Below are 14,104 nucleotides of genomic sequence, written 5' to 3' on the forward strand. Positions count from 1 at the left end.
GAAACGGGTGCGGGACTTCCGAGGAGCTATTCTGGAAGCTGGACGCGCTGCAGTGCTTCATCCGAGACCTGCACTGGCCTGATGTGGAGTTCCGCACGCACCTGGAGCAGAGACTTAAGCTGATGGCGACCGATATGATGGAGAGTTGTGTTCAGAGGACTGAGTCTGCCTTCCAGGTTAACAATTAGCTGTTTGCTTGTTCACCATAACTAACCATCTCATATATAGGGTTTGCAATCCCGTATCCCGCAATCCCACAGGATTTCAGCAATATTAGATTCCACGGACTTGCAAAAAATTAGAATTCGGTGGATTCAGAGAGCGCAGTTTTCGCTGCTGGGGTTTGTTTACAAATGTCCCTTCACATACGAGTGATTATTTTTACCAGTCTTCTTAAAATACTTATTACATTTTCAATGTATTTTTTGATAATATTACTAGCTGTACCCCGCCACGCATTGCTGTGAGAAACAATAGCGCGTGTTGCTTTTACGTCCAACAGATGTCGCAGTTTAAAAAAAAAAAGCATATTTGTCCAACAGATGGCGCTATTATAAAAATATAACATGTTTATACCTGTCACAGGTGACATCTACATAACGGTGGCCGGATAAATCATCACAATGATAATTCATCACATCTTTAAAAAGTTATATAAAGTCATGGAAAGTGATGAAACAAAAACTTTATTAACTGGGTTAAGTAGGTTAGGTTAAAAAAAAATTTTTTTCATCGTTTCTAATGACTTTATATCACTTTTTAAAAGTGTGTTGAATTGTCACTGTGTTGAGTTATCATGGAACCATACACAGCGCCCTTGAGGTGTTTTTGCACAAAAACGGCGCTATACAAGTCATCCAAGTATTATTATTATAACACACTGGTGTTTGAATGAAATGTTGTGTCAAAATTTCAAAGCAATCAATGAAGAACTTTCAGAAATTCAAGTTTTTTTTTATGTAGATTAGTACTGAAGATGATTGATTGGCATCGTAGAGATAACATCGGCTTCAGTCGGTTTCAAGAGCTCGCAGGGTAAGGGTCTCCAACGTTCACTGCATAATGCCTACTTATACAGAAGATACTGCACAAATCGCTCTGAAAAAAATAGAAAAAGTCATGATATGACCTTTCATTAGTAAATAAGGTTTTACCATAATCAGTAGTCATGTAAATTGGCACTTGAAGTTGGCGTGCCGGTAACCCAAGTGTTCCGGGTCATGGCGCAATGGGCGGTCTGACATCGGCGACTCCGTTCGTTGAGTTTGTTCGCGGTCGGAAGGATTCAGGCAACATTGACAGCCGCCACACCCCCTTCCTACTTCCCGCGCGAAAACAATATTTTACACTGATTTTTCAAGGAACGTAAACTCCATTTATACAGGGTGTATCGGCACTAACCTGACAAACTTTAACCAGCTATTCCTTAGCACATTTGGAGTAAAAAATATTATGGGCACTTTGCTGTCCGGTAGCATTTTTTTTTCAATTAAAAACAAAAAAATTTCCACACTACATCACTGTCATTGGCTTTGCTTTTCGTGTTCAACAGCTGTTATAAGCAAGTATGTCGAAAAGCGTCTTCGCTCTTTCGCACACACTAAATAATAATAGTTAAAAATGAGACAAATGGTGCCGTGCCATTTCGTTGTGATTCTAAAAGTGCGCCAATATAGGTACACACGTGCATTATTCAACGGAATTTGAATAAAATATTTGCCAGATGGGTTTTCAAACTTTGACAAAGGATAAAACAGTGGTGACATGTGGTGAAAATATGAATAATAATTTTTTTATTAAAAAAAAACGTTACCGGACAGCAAAGTGCACATAAGATTTTTTACTCCAAATATGCTAAGGAATAGCTGGTTAAAGTTTGTCGGGTACGTGCCGATACACCCTGTATAGCTCAAAGATGGAGAATCCTGTCGGTGACTATTATATATATATTTTTTTAATCAATGTCTTCTTCAAGTAGTTATTATAATTCCTTTTCAATAAATTTTTATAATATATATGGTTCCAAAGATAATTGATACGAAAAGCCTATTTTAAATTTAATTAATAATACAAATAATTTTAAAAAAATTCTTGTTGGTATTATTTCAATTTAATACCCCTTAATAATAATAATACTGCAAATCCCACAGGATTTCCTAATTCTATCCCGCAATCCCTGCAGAATTTACTAACCCTGGTTATATACCACCATGCAACCGATTGCATGTACATAATATTGTTACGAATACCTGATTTGTGTGTATTTTTGCAGTCTTGCCTGAAGAAGAGTGTGACGTTCATATCGACTGACTACATCCTGCCTTCTGAAGTATGCGCCATGGTGAATGTTATACTAGACGCTAAGAACCAAGCCTTTAAGCTGTGCACGGTGGATGGCGTAGACGTGGTAAGCTATCCATCATACATTAATGTTATTAATAAAATGGTAGTTACCCGCCTCTGTCTGTACAGTGTAAAGACAGAGAAACGATATTGCCACTCAGTTGGGGAGCGATTGAGGTAGGGACTGTAGACTAAGGGGATTTGTTCCACATACGAGCCAACTTACACAAAAACGAGGCCAACATGAAGCCAATATCAACTGTAAACTGTTGTTCCGCTTGTGTCTGTCGCGGTGCACAGGGGATCAATGCTCACTCAAGCAGGCTCCACCGAAATACAGACTGTAAAACAGACTCAGCATGCCTGCATGGATGGCAATTGGTCTGTTAACAACGGATTGTCAATCAGACGAACCCGGGAAGGAGGGATCCTTTGCACAGAATCGTATTTCGTTTAGTATTTCGGTGCTCCAGCCAAGAGGTTGTCCCCAAATTCAATAGTAGAACGTACTTGAGATTGAGGTTAGCAGCTGGTCACTATTGAAGAATCTGCTAGCCATATACGAGACGCCCAGTTTATTGAAAGCCAGATTCACTCGGGGTTCCGTGGAGCCCTGACACTTGAACCAGTCTGAAAATATGATATGACATTTTTTTTTAAAGCGCTGTCAGATGCGAAAACGCGTTTTTTACATTGTGTTTACATAGACTTTTTGAAACATTTGCCCATCAGGAGCATCTATAATTTTACTTGTGCAATGCATGCTATCTTGTGTAGCCATGTGTCTACCAATACTTTTAGGAGAGTTTAGTCTAAAGAAGTTAAAAAATCTTGAAAAGTATTGAGTGTTGGGGTTGAGTTAGTTAAAAGTAGACTTGCCCTAACGTAAAATCTGGGTATAATTTCAACGAGCTTGGGGCAAACCACGTGATCATCTTTTTTGGCTCCAGGATGGTTCGAGAATGCTTTTAATAAATTACAATATCAAGCAAGTTGCAATTTGACCGGCACATTGAAATAACCAAACCCTCTGCAGAAAAGTAAAGTTTGCTAATGTAAGGTAAAGGTTTGAATATTCATTTTAGACTGAACTAACTACACAAATCGGGTTGCATAGCGACGCAAAATTGAGTGACATGAATAAATTATAAAGAATTTGTAAAAGTGTCTAACTAAATATCTATTTATTTATTAATTAATTAACGGACTTACGTCCAATATATTACAAAGCGACACGAGATTTGGGACAATGTACAATGCAAGAGTATATAACATCAGAGACAAACAGGGAAAACATAAGAAAATAGAAGTGTCAAGTCAAGTAAAAATTAAGTGATACAAAATATCCTCAATTGCATAGTGAGCGACAAAAAACATTCTGACTTATACGAAAAAAATCAAGGTCTTGAGGTGAGTTGACCATTCTACATATTCTGGACAATTGTGAATTATAAGCATAATTAGTCGAGTGTTGATTGAGGAAGAGCAGTTCTTTATTTCTGAGTCTAGTAGTGTAGGTGAGTCAATAATATTGTTGATAATTTCAAAGAAACAAATGAGATCAGATTTTTTCCGACGGTCTTCTAAAGAAGAAAGGTTTAGAATTTGTTCAATTTCATAATACGAGTAATTGCCTCTTTCTTATCCTGGCCTCCTAGCAATCCCTTTTAAGAACCAATGTTGAACGGACTCAATATGACCAATATGGATAGCATAAAAAGGAGACCATATAACACAAGCATATTAAAGATGGGGGCGAACCAAGGAGCAGTAAAGAGTTCTAAGGGTTTTTAACAAAATATTCGAAACAAGCCCCAAGTTTTCTTTTGTTTACCCGTGTGCGATGACGCTGTAATTGCGTCACCATAACTTGGGGCAGAGAAAGGCGTTATCGTTGTAATTCGACAGGAGATTGCGCTACCCCAACCAACACACAAAGTAATCGCCAGATTTCTGCACTTACCAGGTTAAGGGGGTATTTCACTATCTCTGATTATGTTCTGACTAAGCACTAATCCGCGGATTAGTCATTTTTTCGTTTTCACTATATCTGAATAACGCTAACGCTCGGGTTAAAATTCGATTTGACTAATCAGTGCTCGAACCTCACGTTAGGCGCTATTCCTCGAATCAAAGATGGCGTCAAAACATTCCGAGTTTGACAGCGGAGAAGTGAGTCGAATTTTGTTGAATGAATTTGAATGCTTGTATGATCCATCCTGAATTATTTGATTGTGTTCAAAATAAGAAACAATGTATTAATTTGACACGAATCTATCTAAAATGACCTGATAATCAACATAACATAACCAAAAAAATGCACACTTTGCGGTGTGCGGACTGTGACGCATGGCAGCCGTGGCAGTAGATGGAGTAACTGCAAACATTTTGCGATGTTGCCAGACTATTTCGAGTGTTACCTATCCGGAAGCTCGGAAACAATGGTGAAACGGTCGCTGTTGAATAACGAAGTTATTCTGATCTTTAAAGCCAGCCAACGGCTAGCTAGTCAGATATTTAGCCCGACATAGTGAAATACCCCCTTAGTGATTCTTAGGTTTGATGTCACTACTTTTCCCTCATGGGCAGATGTATTGTTTTGTTTGTCTATGAAAGTAGCCCTTATTTGCTTTTTTCTCTGTTCCCAGCACTCCTACCACAGTAAGATGGACACCCAGATAGACGCCTGCATTACTGGCATGACCACACAACTATGTCAGCGATTGATCGCAGTTCTAGAAGCTGTGATGGCCAAACTGGCCAGGTTTGATGAAGGAAGTCTTATAGGATCTATTTTAACAATTGCGGTAAGTCAAAATAATTCATTTGCAGCTATACTGGCTGTTATTCCAAGGGAAGACGTCTAATAGGTCACTCCAGACAAAGCTAGGGAGATTAGCTAAGGTTGCGCTAGGAGGCAATGGGCCTGTAATTGATGTAGGCCAGGATAGGTATGCCTGGGTATCTAGTACGGTCGATCGATAACGGTTGTATCGATAATGTCGTAACTTGTCATCGTTTCCGAGCACCACTGCAGATTGCTAACCTACAAACAACAGTTCACATTGACACAAACTAACAACACTTAGTCGTTGTGAACTGTTGTTTGTGCGATGGAGATCTGCAGTCATCCTTTGGAACAATAACAATGTGTCGAACGCAATGCTACCCAAAAGCCACAAAGCAACTTTCTGACCATAGAAGGATAAGAAAGCTAGTATTTACATCATATCCCCTCCCCGACCGGGGAGTACTAAGTACAGCGCGCGCTGCGGACACAGTATTTACGTCGCATCCCCTCTCTTTTGCCCAGGCGGGGCCAGGCCAAACACTGACTGGCGACCGTCAGCCAATCACCGCAAAGCGCGAAATAGCTTGTAAAATATCTTTCTATTCACATTTAATTGCACAAATTAATATCAGATTTGCGTGAGTCTAGCCGCAGTTACGCCAAATAAAAATATACAGATTGAAAGGCTGGACTCGCGTCTATGTTGTAAAGTGAGATTTAAATATGTAAACATTAATATTAAGTAGTTATAAGGATTTCCTCACACCAATGTCGGGCTGAGGACCCACTGATTCAAATCGTACAATTTATTATTAACATTTAAAATACTAGGGAAAAGCAGTTTTAATGAGATGAAGCGGCGTAAAGAGTACTATTAAACAAATAATTTTAATTATTATTTTTTTGGTAAACTAATGTTTAAGACAAGATTTTTTATGCATAGCACAAAGGGTAACAATTATTTTACAAGCAATAATTATTAGCCTGAAACACTCATCCACATTGAAAAATCTCCTGATAAAAGATACATGACGCCAACGGGACTCGAACCCGTGTCCCTTCGATTACTACAACCGAAAGGACACGGGTTCAAGTCCCGTTGGCGTCATGTATCTTTTATCAGGAGATTTTTCAATGTGGATGAGTGTTTCAGGCGAATAATAAATAATTTTAATATTGACAGTTGTCAATAAGTCACGTTAAAACACACGAAGCTGCACAAAAATGCACCTCGTTAACTTGGGACGGTCCTGACGCGCCCACACCGATCTGTGCACGGTCCCGCTATCCCCTTTATATACTGCGCGAAAAGCAATCTCAAGTATCTCTCTTCCGACATCTACTCTGACCGCTTAACTCTGGACTGCTTCTCCCGCTGGAACCACTACAACCGCCTTTGACTTCTGACCTTGCGCTTCCTTGAACTACTGACTGCTCTCTCCTTGGATATACGACATCACAGCAACCGGATCAGGCCCTGAACATAAAGCAGCTCACCGACTAGAAAACCCAGTACCCACTATTTACAGTTTTATCAAACGACCGTGCAAGATACTCTGGAGGCGCATTGTCGAAGTGATGCATTCATTAATTCTACTCAACACAAGGGGAAGAAAATTTGAATGAATTATTCCATTAAATCATTATTTTACCTGATTTAATCCTTAAGGGCTTCTCAGATCAGTTATTTATTTATTTCTTCATGGTCTCCGTAAAACGGATAGGTATACATACACCCAGAGATTTCGGCGCGTCTCTAAGGTGTTGAAATCAAGCATCCCTGTTAAGAACAAGGATGGATACACCAGAAAAATTTATTGTGTGATCTGTTGTATCCGTTTCACAGCGGTTTTTTTGTATCTTCCTTTTCAGAATGTCTCCGGATCTGGCAAAGATATGGGACAAGGCTATGTGACATTCATGAGAAACTGCATGGACCAAATTAGATCTAAGGTATGTATCATCACACACATCTGTTTGTTTATTTACATTGCTTATAAATTTCATTGATTCTATAACCTTCGGAGAGTCCTGGTTGTCTCTGGGAGGCTTCTCTACTCCAGCCAATTTCCTGCTATCTCTCTCAAATTCCCTATGATCTTCGATATATTATTGTTATGTTCTGTTGTCGGTAGTTTTTCTTATTATTGGTTCCAGGACTTTTAATGAAGCTCAAGGCTCGTTATGTTATTGAAAACTCTCAAGGTTCGTTACAGATTTATTCACGATAAATGATTACTACAACCGAGCTTGTACAATATAGGATGATAACGTCTGTTCGCTAGTGGGGTTATTTCTCGTCTGGCGAGAGCCAAGCTATACTGGCCGTCCGTGCAAACCGATCGGAAATGCTCAGCGTTCCCGAGCAGTTCCGAACGCTTGGACAGGTTACTATACACTACAATTATTAACTCTAGATATGGCCTGTCTTACAAATTCGGTCGAATAATTCGGTCCACCAATGAGTAATTTCATTGCAAAACTTCCCGTCAAATTCCGTCGCCTCACTTTGAAAGCATAATATCTTGGGAGACAAATTTTCTCCTCGCAGGCCAACGAAAGGTGAAAATCAATGCTTCTTGGAATCATGCACTTGCACTACGAAATAATGAACTTTCTTTTTGACAAATTTTTTCAAAACCCAATTTTTGGACCAATTTTTTTCTTGTGTTCCCACTAACAGTTCTTCAACTCGTCGTGGAAGGAGATTTTAGAGAATAAGTTCTTTATATTAAATCAGGGATTTATTCAATACTTCGCGTATTACGAGTGACTTCGATGGTCGACCTAACTAGGAGCTGGCTAAATGAGATCTGCAAACACCATGTTTGTCTGGAAGCAGCCTAACTGGCCCTAGTGACCAATGAATACTAACTGCCATCTTGCGGACTTCCGAGCAAGCTCTTTGCACTGCCCTCTATGAGTGCATCTGTGAAGCTCTTAGCTAACTCACTTCCCAACAGTTTCGGTGACATTTTTAACATCCACGTGCCTTGCCTAAACTTTGTCGGTCAATGCCTATGATCAATATACATATGAGATTCACAAAGTAAGGATCGAATTGAAGAGACTAACTCAGGCATTATTCCGTAGAACCGGATTGTCCACGCTGGTTACCGACTATAAGAAACGCCTAGAATATTTCAAATAAGAAACATTAAGGACGGGTTATTTCACAGAATTTTATCAATTCACCAAATTTCAAAGTTACTATACAAGTTCAGTGAAAGTACTATTCAGGTTCTCTTACTATCCAAGAACTGTGAAACACCCGAGGATGAAATAATAACACAACTTGAACATAGCTTTGTGTCCAAGTTCTGTGCAACAATCAAACCTAGATGAACGTCTTGACAAAAAGTACATCTAATTGCTTTTCAAAATTATAAATAACCACATTCAAAACCAATATCACTCATCGTCTACTAAAAAATGTGTAAACTAAAATAAAATCCACTGTAGTTGAATCCGTGCATATTTGGCGATAGCCCCCGAAACTTCACCGAATTTCTTGTTTTCATTGAATAGGCCTTACTAACAAACATCTTTTAAATTTTACACAACTGATAACAACCATTAATGTATCATAAATGGTTGATTATTAGTTGTGTAAATTTTTTAATCAGTAAGGAGATTATTGCTTTATTATTACATATTGTTGTCCATTATTGGACTGTTCTAATTACATATATATACGTAACTAACTAACCACCACGCCGTTCCCGCAGGGGTAAGCAGAGAGGACGAATCACCAAACAACTCGGTCTTGGCACACACTCCTTGCCTCATTCTCATTCATACATCGTCTATATTTGTATATCTATATACATGTATTATATTATTTGTATTTTAGAATCAGTACATCACACCATTTATCAGTAAAAATAGACATTGATCAATGTTGTATTTGGTAATGTTTTGCAGGTAACAGACGAGCTTTGGATTCTGACGCTGTTTGAGCAGTGGTACGCGGCGCAGCTGAATCTTATCAGTACCTGGCTAGCGGAGCGGCCTGCCTTGCACCCGCACCAATGCGCATGTCTCTCTATTATTATGAAGGTAAGAGATTAACCCATCAGTGGTTGAGGTGGCATCGCTTCCCGGTGTTGTGAGTTCAATTCCTCGACTTGCTAAGTCCAGTCGGAACACAAATACAATATTTATTATTATTATTTCTGTGCCTTTCTAGAAAGAATTGAGATTTTATACGAACAAAACTATTTATTCATATTCATATTGAATAAAAGCATAACTTGCAAAAAGTATTAAAGGAAAATAATTAAATTATAATAATGAACGCGTAGATTATAATGTACATTAAGTTTACCCTTAAGAACTTACCACTTATGTTATCTGTTGAAATAATACTTTATTGTAGTTTTGTTACTGATCATGTGTAGGAAGCAGTCTGTTAAACTTTGTATTACTTATTCCTAAATTTGTTTATTATTTCATATTTTTCATTACCGCCTTTAGGGGGTATTTCACTATCTCTGATTATGTTCTGACTAAGCACTAATCCGCGGATTAGTCTTTTTTTCGTTTTCACTATATCTGAATAACGCTAACGCTCGGGTTAAAGTTCGATTTGACTAATCAGTGCTCGAACCTCACGTTAGGCGCTATTCCTCGAATTTTGTTGCAAATTATTATGGATACCGAGGTTTTTGATTTACAAAAGCAGGTGAAAGGGCGGCGATGCGAAGGCCGCGAGTTTTAAGAGCTCGAATGAATTTGAATACTTGTATGATCCATCCTGAATTATTTGATTGTGTTCAAAATAATAAACAATGTATTAATTCGACACGAATCTATCTAAAATGACCTGATAATCAACATAACATAACCAAAAAAATGCACACTTTGCGGTGTGGCGGGAAACTTGTCAATTGGCGTTGACGTTAGCATTCCATAGACATTGCGGCAAAACATGACAGCCGTTGCAGTAGATGGAGTAACTGCAAACATTTTGCGATGTTGCCAGACTATTTCGAGTGTTATCTATCCGGAAGCTCGAAACAATGGTGAAACGGTCGCCGTTGAATAACGAAGTTATTCTGATCTTTAAAGCCAGCCAACGGCTAGCTAATCAGATATTTAGCCCGACATAGTGAAATACCCCCTTAATATTGTATTTTATTCGGTCAGTCAGTCTTTTTCCTCCGTAGAGTTCCCAAAACTTTTTCAAAACATTCGGCCAGAGATCACCGCTGCCAACAAAATTTCTGCAAACAATCATTTCTTTCTTACTGTTTTGACTAATTTTAAATATGTTTCCAGAAAATGTACAGCGACTTCGAGCTGCAGGGTGTCATAGACGACAAACTGCACATCAAATCGTACACCACCGTGTCCACGCGCATGCAGGCCGAAGAAGCCACCTGCTCGCTCATCATGTCACAGCGGGGGGACGAGTAAGACTAACCAACTAACTAACCATCTAACATTAGCAGGGATGCCCGAGTTCATGGGGTGAGGTTTATCTAGGTCTAGACCTCTCCAACAGGACTCTCAACCCATCCACTTGCATTGAAGTTGGAGGGATGGATGCATACTTCCATCACTCCTGGACAAGCTGACGCCCAGATTCCTACCCGCCCCTCATTTATTTTTCCTTTCCAGCAGTTTATCTCCTTTCTTTCCTTAAACACTGCATCCCCAAAGATAACACACTCCACAAGGGTGAAACAAGGATCCCGCTCGAGAAAATTGATTTGTTTTAATCAACTGTATCTTTGAAAATAGCATATATTATATTTAACCCCTCCGAAAATCGCCATGTAAGCACTTTAACTGTCTTTAACGAAATGACATTTTACGAAAACTTTTTGTTATTACCGCTTCACAATTAAAGCTCTATAAATGAAACATTTCTGAACGTAGCCGAATAGTAAAAACTGTTTTAGAAAAGTTACAAAATAAGCTTTCAAATTATTATATTACAAATAAATATTAGCATTTTTAAATATTAAAATTTAGAACGCAAACATTAAAAATAGGTTAAAAATGACTCACGTCATGTTTTTAGGTGAAAATGGTACTAAAATCACAGATTATGTAAACAAAAATATTTATTCTATTGTATATATGTGTAATAAACACTTTTATCACCTCATTTTTTTATCATTTCATATAAAAATATTTTATAAAAATTTAATATGTGAAGCGCGCGGCGCTACCGGCAGACATTTTGCGCGGGTAAAAATGTTGTGTCAATTATGCGACTGTCAGCAGATTCCTGTTTTGTATTTCCATAGACAACTTGGTAGTGATGTGTAGCTTGATCTATAATCGACCTTTTAGTTTTTGTTTGAGGGATGTAACTAAAATAATAACGGAGTAAGAACGATTTCTATGGAGAGACACGCGTTGACGTGTAAACACGCTTATTGTACTTGACTGCTATCGTTATTTTATCGTGTATATCTGCTTACGTTGCTGACCGGTTAAAGTACAGGTTTTTCCAATAAGAGGTGTTATTTTGATATTCAATCGTAAAAGATCAATGGTTTCGTTGCTTGTGTGGCACGTAGCGCCGTCTTGTTGAAAGTAAACGTTGTCCAGATCAATACCATCCAACTCCGGCCATAAAAAATCATTAATCATCTCTCGATACCGCAATCCATTCACCGTAAGTGTTGCTCCAGCCTCATTTTCGAAAAATCAAGGTCCAATGACTCCGCCGGACAATAAACTGCACCAAACAGTCAAAAGTTGAGGATAGAGAGGCTTTTCAACAATAACTCTTGGGTTTTCCGAGGCCCAGATGCGACAATTTTGCTTGTTGACGAAGCCACCGAGGTGGAAATGGGCCTTATCACTCAAGATGATTTGCATTTGATTCACTCAAGTGAATTTTAATAATTTCAATGTGTTGTTGAAGCGTGTATCGTTCCATTTTTATTAATGGCGTAGTTTTTACTTGTCAAATGTCAAAAAATGACAGCTTCAAAAGTAACATCTACCGAAATAGCAGGCTATTCAAAATAACACCTCTTATTGGAAAACTCTGTAATAACTGAGATTAAAGCTTTCTCTTGTAATATGACTCCATAAACTGAAGTTAAAGTCAGCGTTAGGCCATTTAGTGATATTTTATATATAAAAGTTATATATATATATATTTACAAATAAATTGTTTCACTTTTCTGTTCTGACTGAGATGACAAGATACACTTACTTACTTACGTTATGACAAATGCGGAACGCTGAAAGAAATAACCTACTGCCAGTAGGATGTCCTTCTTATACTTGTGTGTTGCCACATTCTCTATCTCTCTTTCTTTAATAGCGCTGAAAAACTTCAGGAAACATTAAAAATAATTGTTTTATGTATTACTTGTATTTACAAATTAAATGTTATTCCTTGGCTTTTTGCCGTGTTTGCCGTGTATTGCAAACGGTGACCAGATAACTCATCAAAATGAAAATATAGAGCGGAGACGGTTTACGTGTAGTTCTCGTGAGCACTTAGGCCATAGGCCTATTGTGCTATCTCCCATTCTACCTCATTCCTTTAACAGTAATCCGGTCCCTTTAATGAAGTTCACCAGGGTTGTCATTGGATTTGTGGCTATGTCTTCTGGTTCTACAATGTGTCTTCCCAGGTATCTGAGCCTAGTTCCCAACAGAGCGGGATATTGGCACAAAAGGTGAATTGGAGTCTCTTCATCCTCTTCACATTTCCTGCATCTGTTGGTGTTTTCCACTCCCAACAACTGCATGTGCCTCCTGAGATGGCAGTGTCCCGTTAGTAGTCCTACCAGTTCCCTCAGTGAGTTTCTGTCCATATCGAGTAGTTGTCTGGTTCGCCTTGGGTCTGGTCCGTTTATGAGTACTTTGGATTGCCTCATTCCGTGTGCCCTTTCCCATTCCTCCCAGTGCCGGAATTTGACCCACCTTTCAATATGTATTTTAGTGTGACAAGCTGCTACTCCTACGGCCTGCTTGGATCCCGCAAGTGGTGCTTTCGCCCCTTTCCTTGCTAGTCCATCAGCCCGCTCATTGCCCTCAATTCCTTTATCTCCTGGTTATTTTATCGATGGTAGCCAGTTCTTCAAGAATGGTCCTGCATTCCATCACCAGTCTGGAGTCACATCGGTTACTTCCCAGTGCCATTAGGGCTGCCTGGCTATCAGAGCATATGCCTATGTTCTTATTCCTGTATCTTTGTTCATATGTTCTCCTGTGCACAAGCTAAGATGGCCTCCATCTCAGCTTGAAATACAGTACAATGTGTTCCTAGAGGTATACTAAGTTCCCTCTTGGAACCTTATAAACAGACCCCGGCCCCTGTTCCCTCCTCCATCTTGGACCCATCTGTGAACCAGATTAGTTCCTGTTTGTAGGTAGGGCCTGGAACCGTGTCTCATTCCTCCCTTGTGGGGTACACACCTTTAAAAAGTTATATAAAATCATGAAAAGTGATGAAACAAAAAATAGGTTACGTAGGTTAGATTTTTCATCCCTTTTAATGACTTTATATCGCTTTTTAGAGGTGTGTTGAATTTTCATTGCGTTGAGTTATCATGTAACCGATGCAAAGATTATTTGACCCGGGAACTATTTATTAAATAAAAAAACACCTCCGCCATAGGTCACCACAAGTGGTTCACTATATTTGGTGATTTAGCAGGGGTGCCCGGGTTCATCGGTCGAAGTGTGTTCAGGATGCGCCTCCCATCAGCAGACCGAGAGAAACTAGTTTGGGGAGACACTTTGAAATTTCCAACTGGTCTCTCGACCCATCGACTTGCGCTGCAGTGGAAGGGATTTATTCATATGTCCTGGACATACTGATCCCTAGATTCCCACCCTTCATACGTTTTACCTTCCCAGAACTTCCTCACGTCATCCTCAACACACACAAGATATCCCAAAAGACAGCACAGGCCTGAGAGGAATTATTTTTCTCAGGGCCTCTTGTGTGGGGTTAGTGCACAGACATATGAATATTAATAGACTAGAACT

The 14,104-nt window shown here is 39.1% G+C and overlaps 1 protein-coding gene across 5 annotated transcripts in view; it reads left to right on the forward strand.

Moving 5' to 3' along the window:
* Window positions 1–14,104, forward strand: part of LOC149409788 (calcium-dependent secretion activator-like) — a 53,918-nt gene that overhangs the window by 35,605 nt on the left and 4,209 nt on the right. For all 5 annotated transcript variants that reach the window (XM_089649343.1, XM_089649342.1, XM_089649338.1 and 2 more), the window contains 6 exons: window positions 2–176; window positions 2,273–2,407; window positions 4,992–5,150; window positions 7,007–7,087; window positions 9,059–9,193; window positions 10,415–10,548. In XM_089649343.1, coding sequence (XP_089505469.1) covers window positions 2–176; window positions 2,273–2,407; window positions 4,992–5,150; window positions 7,007–7,087; window positions 9,059–9,193; window positions 10,415–10,548 — 819 coding nt within the window. The remainder of the gene's footprint in view (window position 1; window positions 177–2,272; window positions 2,408–4,991; window positions 5,151–7,006; window positions 7,088–9,058; window positions 9,194–10,414; window positions 10,549–14,104) is intronic.

Source organism: Hesperophylax consimilis, chromosome 29 (genome assembly GCF_061612785.1).
Source record: "Hesperophylax consimilis isolate HC1 chromosome 29, BYU_Hcon_1.0, whole genome shotgun sequence".
NCBI classification, from domain to species: domain Eukaryota; kingdom Metazoa; phylum Arthropoda; class Insecta; order Trichoptera; family Limnephilidae; genus Hesperophylax; species Hesperophylax consimilis.